Raw genomic sequence first — 22,274 nt, 5'->3', positions numbered from 1 at the left:
TTTGAATTAATGAGTTGTCTAACCTCTTAAGCCTCCTCTATATTTGTAAGAAAAGAATCATAAGATAAACATCAATTAAAAAAAGCAACTCCCAATTCTACTAAACTACTGAAATGAGAAATGAATCAATTAATAAGATCCAATATCTATTATAATGACCTAAAACAAAACAATACTCAAACTAAATAATATAGATTTTAAATGATCCAATGAAGGACGTGGACTCGATTATGTATCGCTCTACTCCTGCATCATAAACTCGAGAAAAAAAAATTGTCCGCGAGAAGTTCTCGTATTAAAACTTACCTTTATGATAAATATTCTGTTGTTTTCATCACATAGAAAAAATCGAGCTGAAAAAATCATAGTGAAATTTTTTTATAGGAAAAGTTTCTCTTATGTCTAAGATGGACTAAATTTTTTCTTCAAAAATCAGGGCAAAATAAAAAATATCTTTTAAAAATATTTTTCTGTTGTTTGAAACGAATAAAAAAGTGGCAGCTTTTCAACTTACATTAGTGCTCTAGGGATTTCGTAAAAAATTCTCCAGTACTCTGTGATGGTGACTTTTTTAATACAGCCTTAAACAAATGTCCAAAAGTTCAGACTTCAAAAGGGCGAAACTGAAAATTAGCTAAAAAAGAAAAAAAAATGGTAGGGCAGGCCTGTAAAATATAAGGGCATTAATGGGACTGGCCTTTAATGGACGCCTCTTGTGGCACGAAACCTTTTTCAAGAAAAACGGTGGTGGAAGAGAGTTTGGGATTATTATATATATATATATATATATATATTTTTTATTTATTCTTTAAAGGCAAGCTGGGGTAAGAGTAAGAGTAAGACAGACCTTGTAGAACAACAGCGGACACATGTGGCTCAGGGATTCGATCCCGGGCCTTGACATCGGACCCGCTTACCACATGGGATACGAACTCGGTGGTAGGTAATTTTGTCATTTAATAGTTCAAGATAAAGGCTGATGTCATGGCTCTGTCTGATTTATTATTTAGGAAATAGAAGTTTCATTCTAAAAATTTGAGTGAATACCCTACATCGAAGCTAAAATTACAAGATAGGCACATGTCATGTCATGACCAAAAAACAAAAGATAAGAATAAGATCATCAGACAATATTACTAATTTACCCTTTCCATTACATTCTTAGTCTTCTTAGTTGCAATGTCAATTATGGTAAAAGGCAAGGGTAATTTTGAGGATATGGGGGAAATGAAAATTCAAGGGAAGTGCCCTGTGGGGAAAGGCGTTAAGGCTGAGGTGGCAGGTGAAAGTGGGACCAGGTGGAGGGAAGAGGGTAGTGAGATGAGAGGGGGTAGGGCTCCTTTTGAATGGGTCTGCTTGGCCCTTTTGCATCCTTTCATTTCTTTACTTTGGGCAGTATAAACAAAAAAACGACCCCAAGAAAAAATTATTGAAAACGCTCATGTGAGAGTGAGAGAGAAATTTCTGTCAAGAAATTAGAAAGCAGGAAGAAATGCAGGTTCAGATACAGGAGGTCGTGTGATAAACTAGAGAGAGAAAGAGAGCTTGGAGAGAGAGAGAGAGAGAGTTAAAACCAGAGAGAGAAAGAGAACCTGGAGAGAGAGAGAGAGGGAACAATGTGAGATTTGGGGCCTGGAATGCATCAGAAGAAGTCGGAATTGCAGATCGGAACGGAAAGCAGAGGTGTCTCCTCCGGTTTCAGCCGAGCACCGCCTCTCCACCACCATCACCACCAACAACAACCCAGTGATGCCCTAATCTCAACCCCCCACAAGAGGGCCATGACCCCCACCCCTTCCTCCCTCTCTCGATCCCCCACCCTCTCCTCCCTCCCCACCACCGCCACCTCCTCAGCCGCTTCCACCGCCACCACCAATACCCCCACCGCCACCTCCTCCCCCCTCCGTTCGCCTCCGTTCACGGCCCCGTCCGCGTCCTTGTTGCGTTTCCTCCGCCGCTTGTCCTCCCACCACTACTACTACCACCACCGCCTCAATCCCCGCTTGCTCCTGCCCCCTTCCCTCATCATCGCTGTCCCCGCCTTCTGGTGGTTCTTCAAGACCTCCCCATCGGACCTCGGCCTCTGGTTAGATTTCTTGTTCGCCCTCGCCTTCGCGGCCGTCCTTCTCCTCTCCTTCCGCTTGTCATTCCCCCGCCTCTCCCTCATCCGCCTCATCAAACCCGTCTCCTCCCTCCTCCCCTCTTACGAACGCCCCAAACCCAAATCCTCCTCTCACTCCCACCACGTCCAGTGGACTATCGGCTCCAAACCCAAATCGGAGAACACGGCAACGATTACCGCGAGGGAAGGGGTGATCGTTTACAGCAATGGGGACGTCTACGAAGGGGAATTCCACAAGGGGAAGTGCTCGGGGAGCGGCGTCTATTACTACTGTATGAGTGGTCGCTACGAGGGTGACTGGGTCGATGAGAAGTATGATGGGTATGGGGTGGAGACTTGGGCAAGGGGAAGCCGATATAGAGGGCAGTACAGGCAGGGATTGAGGCACGGATATGGAGTTTATCGGTTCTATACGGGCGATGTATATGCAGGGGAATGGTCCAATGGGCAGAGCCATGGGTGCGGCGTTCACACATGCGAGGATGGCAGCCGATATGTGGGGGAGTTCAAGTGGGGCGTCAAACATGGCCTCGGCCATTACCATTTCAGGTAGAACGAGAAGTTCTTTTTTTTTTCTGGTTGAAAGTTGAAACTCTCCCATTTTACCAGTGGTTATTCGCAATTCTTTGATGCAGAATCGATTAATTGAATTTTGGATTGTTCTTTCTGATATCTTCATTCGTATCTGTTATTTTTCTTGATCTTCTGCAAGAGGTCTTCTTGAAATGCTTAAATCTTGTCCAGTTTGAAATTTGCATATTGAATTGTTTATGTGAATTAATGAATTCAATAGGATACAACATAAATTGATTAAATAAGGACCAATATCGTTGTTGATTATCATATGATGCAGAGTTGAATGTGGCTCTACGAAATTGGGATGCTTGTAAGCTTCCATGGATATAGGATCTTGTCTAGATATGTACCATCTCTCGATCTTTTGGTATATGAATCTTTCTTCAAAAAGAGGGTCAAGCATAGAATGATGCTCTAATTTCCTCTTGTTTAGTAATGTGGATGGATGTGATATAAATATGCTGATTAGGTTGACAGCCTAGATTGACTCCTTGAAGTCCTACACTTGCTCATCTTGGATCTTATGATTGATCTGCTATTGAACAATCATTTTTTAGTGAAGAAGATAGGAATACAACTTTTAGTGAACATGCTTGTTCATGTGTGTTGTCCAGATCTCGTTTACATGCCCTTTCTAGTGAGGTTAGGAGATATGAAAGGAAAACATCCAGTAAGATTATTCTTTTTTGTTGTCAAGAAAGATCTAAGATAAATAAGATATCCTTTACAAACATGAAACTATCACAAACTCTACAAGATGTTGAAAAGGAGATTGTCAGCAACCTGGAATTCTTTTCTCCAGTTTTTCGATAAGAGGCTTTGAGTTGGACAACGAATCCTAGCTCCAACTCTCAATCACCCTTTGTATTAACTGGAAGATGATATAACTTATGTCTAGGTAGACTTAATCATATAAAATTTTTGCAGTTTGTGTTAGAATCCATTAATATAACCTATATCACTTAATCACATGAATTGAGTTGGAGAAAATATGGATATGCATTGAACTGGTAAACAAGCATTGGCAAGTGGTTATTATAGTTTTAATACCTACTCATGATATGTTTGACTGAATTGTTGTATGACTTGTACTTATCAGGGAGCATGTGCTCTACATATGGGCGTCTGAGTGGTTGTGAAGTGGCTTGGCAGTTTTTATGTTCATCACGAATTAAAGTAGCAGGCGAATCATATAATTTTGTAGAATATGTTATAAAGGTTTGGATTTAGTTTGAGGGATTTTTCCAAGGCTCAATCAAATTATTGTTCTCTCAATGTTTGGTCTTCCTTTTCTTCAGGATTTCAAGAAAGTTTCCCATGGAATTTATTTTTCATAGGTGGGAAGCAGGCACCTAAAATGTAAAATACACTAAAATAGACCTAGTAATATGTTCCTGGCCAAGCTTTGATGACCCAATCCAAACTAAGTTCTGTTTAGGCCATTTGTTACTTAAAGTCATGGCTAGTCCTTCTCTGTCTTTTTGTGGGCAAAATACAAGTCTTCTGCAACTCAAGTCAGGTGGGCTGAGGCATGTATCTTTTTTTTCAATTAAGAAAATAAAGTGGTTAGGCTTTGGGTCAATAACCCCTGCCTAAAATGCCCCACTTCAACATCCTCTACCCATTATCCGTCACCTACGACAGTCAGCTGCTACTGTCTCCTGCCACGATGGGTGCTGTGATTGTGAAGATCACAGTGATCCTTATCTCGACCACAATGACAAAGCAGTTGAAGTTGGCTATTCGAGCATCCAAATCACATAAGTGTGCTCAAATCCATGACTTCATATCAATGTTCTAAAACCCAGTGACTTAGGACCCCACTCGGTAGTGCCTTACTCTTGATTTGGCGAGTCAACTTGGTGACTCGGCCGGGTCATGCTAACTCTTAAATGTTTTGAATCAAATAGATATATACGCAATTACATATATAAATATATGATATACAGTTACATAAGTATATGTACCTATAAATTTTACAAAATATATACATTATAAACCCATACAATGTATAAATAAATACATACATAATGTACATATACATATGACTTTGCTGAGTCATAAGTTGACCCACCGAGTCATAGCTGTCATATGAAAACTCCGCTCACACGGCCGAGTCTTGTGGAAAACCTGCTGATTCAAAATTTTGACCAGGCAAATGGCTGAATTGAGTCAAGTCAACCGAGTCACCGAGTCACCGAGTTGACTCAGCAATTTTTTAATTAAACATTGCTTCAGATAGACCAACACCTATATGGTCACCAAGCCTTTCAACTCTCTGTTGCCATTGCTCAGGATTCAGATGGTTGCAAGCTTCTTCGATGCATAAAGAGTGCAGATGGTAATCCATTGTTGTCCAGCCAATCCCTTTCGAGCTTTGAGTATATTCACAGGACTCTCTGTTCCATTTATTATATTTTCGTATTAGCTTCATCTTCTTTGTCATAATTATTCCCATGCCAATTTTAAAAAAGATAAGGCACTGAAAATGAAACCTTTCTTTCCCCCTTTGAAAGGTTTGTATCAAGTGGTATCATGAAAAATGAGATGGGGCGGCTGCAATCTTCTAGTTTTCACAAAGGTTTAAGAAGCTACTCTTCTGCAAAAAGAACTTTTATCTTTCTCATTTATTTAATTTATTCCCTTTTTTCCTTTTCTTGGAAAAAAAGAGAAAAATAGGGAAAGGGCATTTAAAGCAAGCTAGTGGCTCCCAAGCCCACTCAGCTCGATCTAGGCTCATGGACCACACAGGCAAGCCATGGGACGGACTTCCAACTTGGTTTTTTGGTGGGCATGCTTGACCAAGCCAGCCCATTGCCCACCCCTAGTGTTTGAGTTCTTGGTAAAATAGCTTGTGGGGCACATGGTAATCCTTCAAAAACTTTATTGTTCCTCTCCAACCAGCTAATCCACCAAGCAAGTAATCCCATCATCTCCAAATAGCAAGTATAACTGAACAAAGAGCGAGATGTCTCTCAAAAGTCTTTATATTATCTGGTCAAGATTGAAATTCCACCGTTTGAGAAAGGAATTACACCATAAGAGATGACTTGTAAATTGTTCCTCTTTATAGAGCATTTCATGTTAACATGCCATGATAAATCCTTTGTTTCAGGTTTAGCTGTGTAGGCTCTTGATCTATTAACTCCAACCATGCAAATGTGGTTCTCTTGGATTAGGAACTTGCCATCAAATGGTCTTTCTAGGGAATAGTGCATTCAGATGTTCTTAAAACGATTCATAAGATAATTCTATACCAGATTGGGAGCTTCTCCAAAATGTGCCATCCTCCTTTGAGGTTGTTAAACTTGAGAGGGCCTGCATTAAACTCAGTTATTGGTTCAATTCATCTTCCACAAGTTCTCCTCAATGAGACATCCCATACACCTTTTCCTGGTGTTACTGTTAAGGATCCATGTATCAGATCATGGACCAGAGATCCAGATCCAATCATATTCAAATCAGTCCCTTATGAGACGAGTTGTATTTGTAACCCATTAAGGACAGTTCTGTAATTCACCATATACATGTTTAATATAAATATTCAGACTCCAGCCGTAAGAGAGTTTCAATGACTAGACTTTGTGGGTTGACCAGTCATCAACTTCTTTTTATTTCCCCTCTTCCTTCTACTTTTTATATTTCTAGTTTTTTGTTATTTCTTTAGCCAAAAAATCGTGGGCCTTAGTCGACTAAGCTTCAGGGGCTTAGCATAAGTAGCAGCACCTAACACTTTTTTTATTACATAGGCTACACCAACCTTGTTGATGCATTTCACAGGAGAAAGAATAAAATAAAGGAAGAAGAGAGTTCTTTATCCAGGAAATCCCACAACTTTATTTAGCATCAAGACAAACCTGTGGTTCAAAAGGTGTTTACTACAACATCCATGCCCTTACGGAAGAAACACTCTACAATCTACACCCTTACTGATGAAAGCCTAACTAGGATAGCAATAGCATGTTTGAGCTTCATATGATCTTTAAGTAGGAATCACCTATAGAATATGTTGGTAGTAGGAGAGTGATTTGTGTCTAAAACCTTTCTATTCCGGCCTACATTAGTCATTGATCAAATGAATTTCCATACGAAGATACTAGATGAGCCACATGCATTATGGTGATAAGCTAGTGAAGTAGGTTGCCATTCAACAAATAGCACATGTTGGTGATGAACGTATATTAGCTTGCAAGTGAGCTTACCTGGAATGGATCTGGATGTAGATTTGTTGTTGTGGTTTGTTGTTGCTGTAACCTGTCATCCAATGACCTTTAATTGTTGAACTAGCTGTCATCCAAATTGGTGGAACCAATTTATATTTTGTCACTCACCTTTGTGATTTAACTCTAGATCTTTACCATTACTTGGCTTCCTTCTTACTTTATCAACCATTCCTTCCAAACTCTTTAGACCTCTCATCCTCTATAGTTCTTGATAAAGTGGGCATCAATTTCTCATACTGCTCCCTTTTAGCAGGGCAAGTATTTCTCAATGTTCACTTGCTTTTCCCAATCTGCACCCTTACTAAGACCGAGAATTTTATACATACTCTAGGTTTTCCCTGTTATCTGAAGCCTTTTCAAGACAAAAATTTCATGCACCTTTGCCAATTCTGGTTAATAGGGTTTTGTTTGAACACTCTGTGTGCATATTTTAAGTGAAGAAAAGGAAATTATTCAAAAGAACGTTGAGTGTAACGCCCCCAAATCTCGGACTTGTAACTTTTTAGGAAAATTTGAAAGCTTTGTAATCATTTTTTTTTAGTTTAAAATAGCAGTTTAGCAGAAAATGGTGTTTGAAATAACAAGTAAACGGACCTTGAGCACATTATAGGCAAACTTTTCCTTTACACAACGGATTTGTAACTTCGTACATTCATTGAAACCAAATAGATTCAAAACGATGTTTTGAAGTTTATACGAAAAGTGGAATTTCAAAGAAACCCTTATACCAAATTACAAAAAAATGTCCTCAGGAGCGAAACGTCAGGGAAAGAGTCTCATTTTGATATCATTACGTCATCGTGTCATCGTTTGTCGTTCTGACCTAATCATCACCTGTACCCATGAAATGGATCAGATTGATGAAAATCTGGTAGGTGCATAAATATCAAAATTAAGAACAAAACTAACATATACGTTGTCCCTTTCGTGATATGCTGTTCAGAATAAGCAAAATGAGCATGATAATTTTGTTTCGATATTAACTGTCTTGAGGGTACACACAGGAGAGAACGTAGAAACAACTGAGACTGCTCAGGAAATTGTTATGCTATGTATTTTGATACTCCGAACAACTAGCTAAGTCCGTTCTTAAGAGGACGGTCAGTGATCGAGAGAGAATTCCCCAGAGGCATTCGTGGCAAGGGATGCATCCAACTTCTGCAGAAGTCCATGTGATCTACTACCTAGGATAATTTTTGGTAGCCTCATCTCCTAGCTCCGATGACCGGAGACACCGAGTCAATTGCTACTCGAGGAGTGTAGTTGTTAACAACCTGTCCATCAGAGTTTTTATATCATCTCATCCTCTCCCTTGACGGAACCAAGAGACGAATAGGTATGTCAGATGCTATTTTAACTTATGACCCATTCTACATTCTCTGGTCTTTCAAACCAAATCGAGCATCTTACCTGTGAAGGTGATGATCACCATTTATGTGATTTTTTTTTCATCATTGTGCATTTTGTCAGGTGCTATTTTAACTGATGACCCATTCTACATTCTTTGGTCTTTCAAACCAATTCGAGCATCTTACCTGTGAAGGTGATGATCACCATTTATGTGATTTTCTTTTCATCATTGTGCATTTGCACGCTACGAGGTTACCATAAATGTAACACTCATAAATTTTTAAAAAAATGGATCCAGATCGGATCCAACCCGGATCCGGGTTCACACAGACCCTCCCCCAGTGTTTCTATTTAAACCCTCGGGGGGGTTTCTTTTTACAAATGGGAACCCCTCCCCCATCTCCTCCATCTTTCTGTGCAACCTCCGACCCCCGACCTTCTTGTCGGAGCCTCCTTCGCTGGCGGCCCTGCTCGATGCCAATGACACCTGAACCCACAGGTACGCACTGCCTCTCCCCGCTCTCTTTCTCTTCTCCTCCCTGCTCTCTCTTTTAGTAGAGGAGGGGTGCCGCCTCTCCCTGCTCTCTCTCTCTCTCTTTCTCCTTTTTTTACCAGAGGAGGGGCGCCACCCCTCTTTGCTCCGTCTTTTAGCAGAGGAGGGGCACCGCCCCTCCCTGCTCTCTCTCTCTCTCTCTCGAACCCAAAAGCCCCCTCTCCTTGCTCGGCGAACCCCCGTCGGAGTTCCTCGACTCCCGTTAGGTCTATCTCCTCTCCCTCTCTTCCCTTTCTGTGGTTGGTAGACCAGAGCTACCACTGTTGGTGGCTCTGGGTTGCCATGAGGGAGGGTGCCGAGCACCCTCTCTGCTCAGTCTCCCTTGCCTCGAGACAGCTGCAGCATCCTGCTGCAGCTGAGGCATGATACCGAGCTGGGCTCGGTTTGAACTGAGCCCTGCCTGGTGCTCTCAAACTAGAGGGCCAAGCTTAGGCTCGGTCCTGTTTGGGGTAGGGGCCAGCCTGGCTTGGCTACCAGGCTGAGCCCTCTGCTCCCTCTTCCATCTCTGTGCTTTTTTCGGCAAGCCAGAGGCAGGCAGTTCGGGCTCTGCCGAACCGTCGAGCCCACCCCCCTCAACCGAGCTGGGCCTTAGCAGGGCTAGCCCTTGTCGCACTGTGGGGCGCTGTCAACGAGTCAGGTTGTTTGGGAATGCAACCCTATCAGCCTCTTTCCTGTCGCAGCATGGGGACCAGACTAGGCTCGACCTGACAACCGAGTCCACCCCCTCCTGTTTGTCGCATTGCCTGTTGAGCTAAGCTTGGCTAGAACCGAGCTCAGCTCGGTCTCCGCTTTCAGACTGAGCCGACTCAGTTAGCAAGTTGTGCCTGGCTCAGTCGAGCTTTGCTAACCGCCTCTGCTCGGCTGAGCCTGGTCGGCTTAAACCAGGTTCGGGTTCGACCCTCGCGATGCAAGCGTTGCTTATTTTATTTATTTTAAGTGATTGCATTGTTCTCTTTCTCAACGCAATAAAATATCTTTTAGCGCACCCCATTGGCGCAACGGACATGACACGCGCACAAGGGCACGAGCATTTGAAGACCTACACTCGTTATCTTTCGCAAGTTCGATCATCTCTGAGGTAGGAGAAAGTTTGCATATGAGGATAAATGACAACATACTTCTAAACTTATGCGTATTTTTGTCCATTTAAAATTATGTCATTTACTTTATCGTTGCGTTGTTACGTGCACAGGCTACTGCTTATGTAATTTACTTAGTCGATATATAATTTCGTACATCGTGCACTGCTTACGCAATTTATTTAGTCGATGTATGGTTTCGTACATCGTGCATCGCTTACGCAATTTATTTGGCCGATATACGATTTCGTACACTATGCACTGTTTATGCAATTTATTTAGCCGATGTACGGTTGCATACATCGTGCACCACTTATGTAATTTATTTAGCTCGAGGTGTGGTTTCACACATCGAGTCTTGCTTTATGTCGTTTATATTATCGTTACGTTGTAATGTGCACAGGCTTATGTTTTAATATATATGTATTGTATATATATATATATATATATATATATATATATATATATAAATAACTTTGTAAGGTATGCAGTTTTGCGCAAGGTTGCCAGACTAAGAAGTGAAAGCGGGAAACGATACGGGAAGCGATGTATTTAATGTATAGGAAGCGGAAAGCGAGGAAAAAATATATATATATATATATATAATAATTGAATGTGAATCAAAATAAAACACAAATAAAAACTAAAATAAAAGCGACTAATATTAAATTTCACGATTTTTTAGTGTAAGAATTAAAATTTTAACAAAATCTAAAAATGATGATTACAAATTTAGAGAAAGCACATGGAAGTGTGTGAGAAGTGTGAAAGAAAACACATAAAAAACATGAAAAGTTGAGTAAGAGAACATATAAGATGAATAAATGATGTGTGTGGAAAGCATAGGAGAAGCGTGGGGGAATCGAGGTTCTCATCAAGTTTTGGAAGCAGGGAGTATCACACTTCGGAAGTGAGTTTCTGGGAAGCGAGCTTCCCGCCTATCTAAAAAGCTTTCAGTAACTCTGGTTTTGTGTACTCCTGCCTACCTTGCATTACACTTGCTTTTAAAGATGTAGATTTGTGCATGCTTGTCAAGTCTTTAAAGAAAAATGGAATTTCATACGAGATTCCAATGTTTGTAATATTCGTTGTTTCGAAAAGTGAAAACAAATATCTGGCGGTTGCTTATTCGCAACCAAGTCTTTTCTTCAACCCTCGTAGCCCTAAGAGGTATATACGGTCTTTTGTTTTGATATCTAAAAATGACTTGGATACTCCCGGCCTAAAATGCTAGACTTGGAGATTTTTAAATAATGTTGGTGTTTCTTTATGAGAAACTGATACCCTATCATTGTAACGATACTATCACATATGCGCGACATATTAGTACTACAATGATTAGATGAGAGGTTTATGGTAACCTCGTAGCGTCCAAATGCATAATGATGAAAAGGAAATCACATAAATGATGATCATCGCCTTCACAGGCAAGATGCTCGAGTTGTTTTGAAAGATTATAGCATGTAGAACTATGTCACACGGACTCGGCTAAGGAGGTGCCGCACCCGAGTCGACACGCCCCGACACGGGTGCGGACTCGGGTGCGGCTTCAGACTCGGCCCGGACTCGGTCAACGCCGAGTCAGACTCGATCAACGAGTCCAGGCCGAGTTCGTCCACATTTTGGACTCGGTCAACTTTGACCGAGTCCAAAAATGTCCCTAAAAAACCAAATTTTTATATTTTTTATTTAAAAAAATATATATAAAAGAGTGACAGTGCTGCAGTCACAGACTGTGATTGTGCTGCAGTCACAGACTGTGCACAGTCTGTGCAGTGTGCACAGTGCACAGTCTGTGACTGTGTGACTGTGCATAGTCTGTGCACAGTCATGTGACTGTGCACAGTCACACAGACTGTGCTGTGGCATTTTAAAAATAAAATAAAATTATATATATATATATATATATATATTTTGCCGAGTCCCCGTGTCCAAAAATTTTAAAATTGTGCCGCACCCGCACCCATGTGACATAGATGTAGAATGAGTCGCCAGTTAAAATAGAACTTGACATACCCATTCGTCGTTATGATTCCGTCAAAAGAGAGGATGTGGGATGGTACAAAAACTCTGATGTTCAGGTTGTTAACAACTATATTCCTCGAACAAATGACTCGGTGTCCCCAATCATCAGAGTTAGAGGACTGAGCGACCAAAAATTATCCTAGGTAGTAGGTCCCAATGACTTCTGCAGAAATATGGATGCATTCCCTTGAACGAGTGGCCTCTGGGGAATTCACTCTCGGTCATTGGCCGTCCCCTTAGGAGCAAACTCAGCTAGTTGTCTGAGGTATAAAAAAACATAGCATAACAAACCCCCAGGCAATCTCAGTTGTTTCTACATTTTTCTTGTGTGTACCCTCAGGACAGTTAATATCGAAACAAGATTATCATACTAATTTTTACTTATTTTGAACTGCACATCACGAAAGAAACCACATATATGTTAGTCTTGTTCTGAAGTGTTATATCTATGCACCTACCAGTTTTTCATCAATCTGACCTGTTTCATGACTACAGGTGATGATTAGGTCAGAATGGTAGGCGATGACGTAATGATATCAAGATGAGACTTTTTCCCTGACGTTTCACTCTTGAGAACATTTCTTTGTAATTTGGTATAAGGGTTTCTTTGAAATTTTCTTTTTTCGTATAAACTTTAAAACCTCGTTTTGAATCTTTTTTTTAATGAATATACGAAGTTATAAATCCATTGTGTAAAGGAAGGTTCGCTTGTAATGCGCCTAAGGTTCGTTGACTTGCCATTTCAAACACCATTTTCCGCTGAATTGCTATCTTAAACTCTAAAAAAAATGAATGATTACAAAGCCTTCAAAAGTTTCCTAAAAAGTTACAAGTCCAGGATTTTGGGGGCATTAGAATAACCTCTTATCCAACCACCGTAGTACTAACATGCCTGTGAAAAAGGAGCCCTTGTTCTTCTGTACAGGCCTGTCATAGAGAGAGAGAGAGAGAGAGAGAGAGAGAGAGAGAGAGCTCTTATGATGAGAGGGGTATCGGTTTCTCAGAAAGAAACCCCAACATTATTTAGAAATCTCAAGGTTTCGATTATCACTATTTATATGATTTTCTTTTTTATCATTTTGTATTTGCACGCTACGAGGTTACTATAAACCTCTCATCCAACCACCGTAGTACTAACATGCCGTGTATGTCTGATAGTGCTGTTATGATGAGAGGGATATCGGTTTCTCAGAAAGAAACCCCAACATTATTTAGAAATCTCAAGGTTTCGATTATCACTATTTATATGATTTTCTTTTTTATCATTTTGTATTTGCACGCTACGAGGTTACTATAAACCTCTCATCTAATCATCGTAGTACTAACATGTCGTGCATGCCTGATAGTACCATTACGATGAGAAGGGTATCGGTTTCTCAGAAAGAAACCCCAACACTATTTAGAAATCTCAAGTTTTCGATTATCACTATTTATATGATTTTCTTTTTTATCATTTTGTATTTGCACGCTACGAGGTTACTATAAACCTCTCATCTAATCATCGTAGTACTAACATGTCGTGCATGCCTGATAGTGCCATTACGATGAGAAGGGTATCAGTTTCTCAGAAAGAAACCCCAACACTATTTAGAAATCTCAAAGTCTCGTGTTTTAGATCGAGAGTATCTGAGTCATTTCAAATATCAAAAAGGATTGTACGTACCACTTAGGGCTACACAGTCGAAACTCTTTCATTACCCAGGGTTGAGAGAAAGACTTGGTTGCGAATATGCAAATGCCAAATATTCATTTTTGCTTTTCGAAACAACGAATATTACGAGCTTTGGAATTTTGCATGTGAAATCCTCTTTTTCTTTGAAGACTTGGCGAGTATGCGCAAATCTGCATCTTTAAATGCAAGCATAAGTTAAAGTAGGTAGGAGTATGCAAAACTGCATACCTTATCAAGTTATATATATATATCAAAGCATAAGCCTGTGCACAATACAACGCGACGATAATGTAAATGACATAAAGCCAGACTCGATGTGTTAAACCACACATCGAGCTAAATAAACTGCGTAAGCCATGCACAATGTACAAAACTATACATTGGCTAAATAAATTGTGTAAGCAGTACACAATGTACGAAATCGTACATTGGCCAAATAAATTTCGTAAGCAATAGCCTATGCACGTAACAACACAATGACAAGTAAATGACATAAAACAAACTCGATGTGCGAAACCACAAGCTAAATAAACTACTTAAGCGATGCATGATGTACGAAACCATACATTGGCTAAATAAATTGTATAAGCAGTGCACGATATACGAAACCGTACATCGGCTAAGTAAATTGTGTAAGTAGTAGCCTGTGCACGTAACAGTGCGGCGGCAAAGTAAATGACATAAATTTTAAATGTACAAGAATACGCAAAACTGCGTCATTGAGTTTAAAAGCATATATATATATATATATATATATGTTATACACATAAGTTAGAAGTATTCTATCATTTGTCTTCGTATTCCATTTTCCCCTACCTCAGAGATTATCAGACTTGCAGACGATTCCGAGCGTAGGTTTTCAAGGGCTTGTGTCTTGGTGTGTGTTGTGTCTGTTGCGTCGATGGGGTGCGCTAAAGGGTATTTTATCGTGCTGCAAAAGAAATGATGAAACCCTTTTTAAATCATTGAAATAAGCAATGCTTGTGTCGCAGGGGCCAAACCCAAACCTAGTTCAAGCTGACCGACTGAGCTAGGCTCATGCCAAGGGTGAACCGAGCTAGGCTCGGTGCTAGTCGGGCTTAGCTCGGCTGCGTTCGTCCAGCAGAAGGCGGGGACCAAGCTAGGCTCGGTAACGATCGAGCTCAACTCTGTCGGGCCCACCCGGCATGGCTGGGCATGCCACAACCGAGATAGAGGGCAGGAGGGCGCTGCCCTCTTGCTGGTCAAAAAGAGAGGACAATAGGGCACTGCCCTCCTGTTGCCGTCAAGAGAAGATGGAGGGCAAGAGGTGTTAAATTGTATCACTTTTGTATATATATATATATATATATATATATATATATATATATATATATATATATATATATATATATATATATATATTCTTTCACTTCTCTATTGTAAAACCCCTAGGAGTATTTTTGTCTTTTTTCAGCTTTTACGCATATTCATAATTATTAATATGCTTGTAATTCTTTTTCTTTTCTTTTTCCTTTTTCTTTTTCTTTCTTTCTTTCTTTCTTTTTGTTTCCTTTAGTTGACTAAGTCAACTTTGGAGGGGGCCCAACACTAGACGTTGGGCCCCTCCATGGAGCCCCTCCAAGGCTTCTACCTTGTATTATAAATAGGGGTGGAACCCCTCTCATTATGTATTCAAGCTTGGAGCTTGTTTTCTCCAATTGTTCAATATAGATTCAATATATTTTGCATTTGGCTATTCTTATTGTACCTTTGTGTACTTTCATTCAAGTGTTCTTGTGCCTTTGTGCACATATCCCTTTGTGGAGTTGGTGTTTGTAATGCACATTATCTCTTTTTGAGATATTTTCACATGGTATCAGAGCAAGGTTTATAGAAGAACTCGGTTTTCTCGCTATTCTTGAAGGTTGCCTCGAAGAACGTGCCCATTCCTTGATCGATTTGTGAGAAAAAGCTCAAAGAAGATTCTTGGTGGTAAGATTCTCCTCTTTTTGAAGTATTTTCCTCTCTCAAGTTGCTTCTAGGGGGAAAATGACTATCATTTCTCCCTTGGTTTTAAATTAAATGGATCCAACTACCATGTTTAGGCTGGTAATACGGAGGCTCACATCAAAAGGAAAAGGCCTTTGGGGATATGTCAAAGGAACTATTCCCGAACCCGAACCTAAAATCACCATTTTTGAGGAAGGTGAATTTAAGGTTCTTGATGGTAAAGAGAGAGAAAAAGCCTTTGAAGAATACAACAAAAAACATGAAGAACGAGAGATGAAAAACTATAAAATTCTTTCATGGGTTTTTTCTTCCGTTGAAACGAGAATAAATGCAAATATATTGAAGTTCAAGAAAGCTTTTCAAGTATGAGAATATCTTGAAAGAATGTACACTTCAAGAGACTTGTTTCATAAATATTATCTCTAAAAGAAGGCATTAACTCTTCAACAAGGGGAAATGTCCGTTAGAGAATATTTTGCCGAATTGTCCACCATTTGGGATAAACTTGCTCTCCAAGAACTCAAATGGATCGGAGAGGCAATTGAGATGAGACAAAAGCAATTAGAAGAGGATCACTTCTTTAACTTTTTAAATGAGCTTAGACCCGAGCTTGAACAAACTAGATCCTCTCTATTGTCTTTTTTTTCATCTCCTCCTCTAGAATATGTGCTTACTAAATTAAGTAGAGAGGAAACTAGATTGGGAATGAATAAAGCCAATCAAAGTGTGTTGGTCGTTCCCTCTAAAGATGAGGATGAGGTAGCTTATGTCGTCTCTAGACCGGAGAATAATGTAAAAACATATAAACCCCCTCATTTTAACAAGAATCAAGGAGGAAAAGAAAATGGTGGGCAATATGGAAGAAAATACTATAGCAAAATCATGTGACTTTTGCAAAGAACCGGGACACATTAAACCGGTATGTCCCAAATGGGAAAAAAGGCTGGCTATGTCTACAACTTTCCAATTGACCAAAGAAGAAGGACCATCAACATCCAACAATGCTACATTGTCCCTAAATAAAATCATGGAAGCCCTTCAACCTCTCCTCAAGGGATCCGTTTCGGGAGCCGCCATGTCAACTTTCTCTCTTCCCGATAAGACTTTTTGGGCTTTTAGACTCTGTGTATCCTTCATATGACTCCAAATGTTTTTGCACTTTCTAAATACACAAAAAACTTATCTTCTTTTGTCTCTACCGCGGATGGTGTATCTCTTAAATTAAAAGAAATTGGAGATTTTGAAAAACAAGGTTTTATTATTCCCAAAGTTAGATTTATTCCAAAATTAAATCTAAACTTGCTTTTAGTCTCTCAACTATCGGATCATGGGTATGATATCAAATTCTCATCAAATAAATGTTGGATACAGGATCGTCGGTCCGGGAAGTTGATTGGGGAAGGCTCTAGGAAAAAAGATCTATATTTTATGGAGTTTCTTCAAATTCCAAAACACTCTTTTTTAATGTTGCCCAATATAAAGATATAAATGTTTGGCATAAACGTCTTGGGCATCTAAATATTTTCAAGCTCTCGTATTTACACTTTGCTAAAAATCTATGTAAAGACAACTTCAATTGTAATGATTGTATTCTTGAAAAAATGAGAAGCTTACCTTTTGGACAAAGAACCATGTTTTCAACCAAACCTTTTGAAATTGTGCACTCGGATGTATGATTACCAACACCTGTAGTATCTAAGGGAGGTTTCTCCTATTATGTTATTTATGTTGATGATTATTTAAGATATTGTTGAATATATTTCCTCAAACATAAACATGAAGTTTTTTCTACCTTTAAGAATTATCATATGATGATACAAAATCAATTCAATGTAAACTACAAATTCTTAGAACCGATTCCGGAGGAGAATACCTTTCAAATGAATTTAAAAGTTATATTGAGAACAATGAGATTATTCATCAAAGATCGTGTCCTAAAACACAACAACAAAATGGTTTAGCCAAACGAAAACATAGGCATATAATTGAAACTACTAGGACCTTACCTATTTCTCAAAAAATTTCAAAAAGATTTTGGGCTGAAGCGACCCTTGCATCAGTTTATCTCATAAATCGTCTTTCATCTAAAACTTTGAATCAAATATCTTCTTTTGAAACTTTACATAAAAATGAACTTGATTACAATAGACTAAGAGTTTTTTGTTGTAAATGTTTTGTTGTCACCGACAAAAATGATAAACTGTCTTTCAAAGCCATTCTTTGTGCTTTTCTTGGATATTCGTAAACACAAAAGGGATTTAGGTGCTATGATATTCAAAATGATAAATTATATGTTTCATGTGACTTTTTTGGAAAATACAAGTGGTTTTGACGAACATAGATCTTATAAAGATAATGCTGATTACTCCTCATTTGAATTATTATCTAGAAATGAGGATCTTTCTAGTGATGATGAAATGGATAATGATGGGCAGATAAGTGAAAGTATTTCACCACCCATCCAACATGAAGAAGAGATAACTAATGAACTAATTACATATACACATAGAGATAGAAATACCTTTAGAAGTGCAATAGAAAAATATAGTGAACTTAATGAACCTTCTCAAATCAACCACTCACGTAGAACCGAAAGATCTAGAAGAAATCCTTCTAGATTCATATCCTATGAGTCTTTTTCACCAAAACATAGGGTTTGTCTTAGTGTCATTCATTCGTATGAAGAACCTAGAAATTTTGAAGAAACTAAGAAAATGATAGAATGGAGGGATGCAATGGATAACGAACTTAGAGCACTTAACAAAGTCAAGACTTGGGATTTTCAATATCTACCAAAAGGAAAGAAAACAATAGGGTGTAAATGGGTTTTTGAGGTTAAAACCAAGAGTGATGGGACTCTTGAAAGATACAAAGTCTGTCTTGTCACAAAAGGATATAGTCAAGAATACGGTATAAATTACGAAGAAACTTTTGCTCATGTTGCGAGAATGGTCACTCTCAGGGGTTTGATCACTATTGCATCTATTAAAAAATTGAACATATACCAAATGGATGTTAAAAATGCATTCTTAAATGGAGATCTAAATGAAGTATACATGGATGCTCCTCCGGGCATGGATATTCCGAAGGGAAAAGTCTTTCGTTTATAAAAAGCACTCTACGGTTTGAAACAAGCTCTCAAGGCTTGGTACGATCGATTTAACGAAGTAATGGTTCAAAATGAATTTATCTCATGCTATACCGACACTGCTTTGTTTGTCAAAAGGTCTAATGCAGGAATTGTAATTTTGTTGCTTTATGTTGACGATATGTTGATCACAGGTAGTGATATCACGGGAATCAAAAGTATCAAAACCACACTAAAAGAAAGATTTGAAGTGCCAGACTTAGGGTATCTGACATATTTTCTAGGCATTGAGGTTGCCTACTCTCACAAGGGTTATTTCTTGTCACAAACTAAACTTGCATGTGAGATTATTGACAAATCATGCATTACGAACGAAAAAATCTGTAAGACTCCTGAAGCTGTAGGATCAAAATTGAAGATTGATGATGGGATACCTTTGGAAGATCCTACTCCCTACCGGCAACTTGTGGGGTCACTAATGTACCTTAGCATCACAAGGCCAGACATCTCGCATGTTGTGCACACTGCAAGCCAATTTTAGCATGCCCCTACATCCGTCCATATGGGCGCCGTTCTCCGAGTTGTCAAATACATGAAGGAGACCATAAATAAGAGAGTATTTCTTTCCTCATCTTCTGAATTAAATCTGATTGATTATACTGACTCTGATTGGGGAGGTGACCCAAATAACTGTCATTCCACCGTAGGCTTTTTGTATCTTTTTATGAGAATCCCTGGTCACATGGAGATGCAAGAAACAACAGAGGGTGTCTCTATCATCTACAAAAGTAGAATATCGAGCCATGACCTCAACAACCATGAAAATTGTTTGGATTCATCAATTACTACAAGACATGGGAATTTAGGTTAAAGGACCCACAAAGTTATGTTGTGATAATAAGAATGCAATCTATATTGCTTGAAATTACTATTTCATGAGTGCACAAAGCATATTGAGATGGACTGCCATTATGTTTGAGAAACATACTTGCAAAAGTCATAGACCTTCCTTATATGACTTCAGAATATTAGTTGGTAGATTTCTTCACTAAGGCGCTCTGCTCTTCCAGATTCAACTTTCTCCTTGGCAAACTTTCGGTCATTGCGTTCTAAGTTTGAGGGAGGGTGTTAAATTGTATCACTTTTGTGTGTGTGTGTATATATATATATATATATATATATATATATATATATATATATATATATATATATATATATATATATATACCCCCAAGGTTTTTTTTGTCTTTTTCAGCTTTTACGCATATTCATAATTATGAATATGCTTGTAATTCTTTTTCTTTTCTTTTTCCTTTTTCTTTCTTTCTTTCTTTTTATTTCCTTTAGTTGACTAAGTCAACTTTGGAGGGGGGCCAACAATAAACGTTGGGCCTCTCAAACGATTAGATTTCTAACTGTTGGAGGGGCTCCAACGTAGTAGGAGCCCCTCCAAGGCTTCTACCTTGTATTATAAATAGGGGTGGAACCCCCCTTATTATGTATTCAAGCTGGGAGCTTGTTTTCTCCAATTGTTCAATATATTTTGCATTTGGCTATTCTTATTGTACCTTTGTGTACTTTCATTCAAGTGTTCTTGTGCCTTTGTGCACATATCCTTTTGTGGAGTTGGTTTTTGTAATGCACATTATCTCTTTTTGAGATATTTTCACAAGAGGGCGCTACCCTCCTGCTGTCTCTCAAAAGAGAGAGAGAGAGGGCAGTAGGGCGTTGCCCTCCTGTTGGGAAAAGAAGGCAGGAGGGGCGAGCCCCTCCTCTGCCTTGATTTACAGGGAAACAGAGAGGGGGCAGGAGGGTTGGTGCCATCTTGCCAGCGTCAAATAGAGAGAAAAGGGAAGGGAGAGAGAGAGCGGGGAAGCAAAGAGGGGACAGGAGGACTGGCGCCCTCCTGCCGACGTCAATCAGAGAGAAAAGGGAAGGGAGGAGAGAGAGAGCATGTAGGGGCAGGAGGTCGGGGGTCTCAAAGGTGCATGAGACGTCGGGAGGGTGAAGGGAGGGGTTTCCTCTTTTTGTAAAGAGAAGCCCCCCCCCCCCTCGGGGGTTTAAATAGAAACACGGGGGGGGGGGGGGCTGGACCCAGATCCGGCTGGATCCAAAACTATATTTATATTTTTTTTTGAAAATTACGAGTGTTACATTTAGGGTTGTGACTTAATTTAGACCACAGTTATTGGAAGCTTATAAATAGTTGGGAAGCGTGCTTTCTCGAAACTCGTTTCAGAAGCACAAAACTAGCAATCTCTCTTTTCTCACATTTCTCTTGTGTTTACCACATGTTTCTTCCTTGCTTCCCTACATGATTCCTATATGCTTCTCTCACGTTTCTTTTTATGTTTTTCATGTGCTTTCATGCTTCCGGCTCACTTCTCATGTACTTTCTTTAAACTGGCAACCATCATTTTTAAATTTTTGGAAGAATTGAATTTTTACACTACTAAATCACAAATTTTAAGAATAATCATTTATCTTAGTTTTTATTTTTTCTCCTTTGATTTGTATTTTGCTTCCCATTTGATCCCGTATCACTTTCTATTTTATTCCTATCTCGCTTTTAAATTAATTCCTCACTTCTCACTTATAAATTTTAAAATATCTCACTTTCGCTTCTCGTTTTGTTTCTCGCTTTTTCTTCTTAGTCTGTTACCCTTGGGTTGCACTTGCATATACGATTCTGTTTTGAGATTAATAGATCAACTTTAATGCTATCTACTAATGTTTTATTTTGTCCATGATAACATAAATTTTATATTTTGGTAAATTAGGAAAAATATAATTACATTTTAATTCTTGTTCGATTTCTATTTGCTTCTAACTCAATTCTCTTTGTTTCCCCTTCGAATCCTTTTTCGCTTTCGGTCCGATTCTCTTGTCGCTTTCGAGACGATTCCTGGTTCACTTCTAAGTCGTTCCGCCCTTCCCGCTTCCTAAATTTTTAAAAGTATCTTGCTTTTCGCTTCCGCTTCCCGCTCTCGCTTCCTCAACTAGCAACCTTGATTTAGACGGTAGTGATTTGATGCTTTCATTGGAATTTATACATGATTATAATGTTCATTAATGAAAATGTTACTTTCAAGTAATAAGTCATATACCTTGTTATAGGTTATGTGCATCTAAAACTGATATATCATGGATTTTTTTTCTTGAACTACGCCAAATTCCTTGAGAAAAAAAAAACTCACAAACACAAGGAGAAATGGGGTGGGGTTTGTACTTTGGCCATTGTAAACCGTTGAACATTTATGGCAGATTTTGGAGTGAATATTTGGTGTACATAGGTTGAACTTTAGTTTGAATTTTAGATAGTATTTAAGCCACTCCATGGTTGATCAGGACTTGGATGTGTTCCAAAATGTGCAGCCTCAATGAAACAAAAGAAAAAAAGAAACGCAGTCCCATCAAAATATGCAAAAGATTGTGAGCTTGTATAATGTATTCTGATTTGTAGATATAGGTAAGTTTACATGAGTATGGGCTAGTTTGTTGATTTTACGCTGATCATTTCAGAAGGCTTTGGAAATTGTTCAACTCAAATTTGGTAAAAAGGTTGAAAAGTTAGTGGTTGATGGAAGTGCTTTTGTTGTGGTGTAATTTGGTCAT

General features: G+C 39.1%; 1 protein-coding gene across 1 annotated transcript in view; it reads left to right on the top strand.

Annotated features, from left to right (window-relative positions):
* Positions 1 to 1,428: 1,428 nt before the first annotated feature.
* LOC149822179 (uncharacterized) overlaps positions 1,429 to 22,274 on the top strand; it is a 29,427-nt gene continuing 8,581 nt past the window's right edge. The window contains exon 1 of the mRNA XM_089981043.1: positions 1,429 to 2,671. Coding sequence (XP_089837169.1) covers positions 1,638 to 2,671 — 1,034 coding nt within the window. The 5' untranslated portion in view covers positions 1,429 to 1,637. The remainder of the gene's footprint in view (positions 2,672 to 22,274) is intronic.

This window comes from Nuphar pumila, chromosome 11, assembly GCF_984573655.1.
Source record: "Nuphar pumila chromosome 11, dmNupPumi1.hap1.1, whole genome shotgun sequence".
Lineage (NCBI taxonomy): Eukaryota > Viridiplantae > Streptophyta > Magnoliopsida > Nymphaeales > Nymphaeaceae > Nuphar > Nuphar pumila.
Note: the sequence above shows the minus strand (reverse complement) of the source record. Positions and strands in the feature narration are given on the sequence as shown.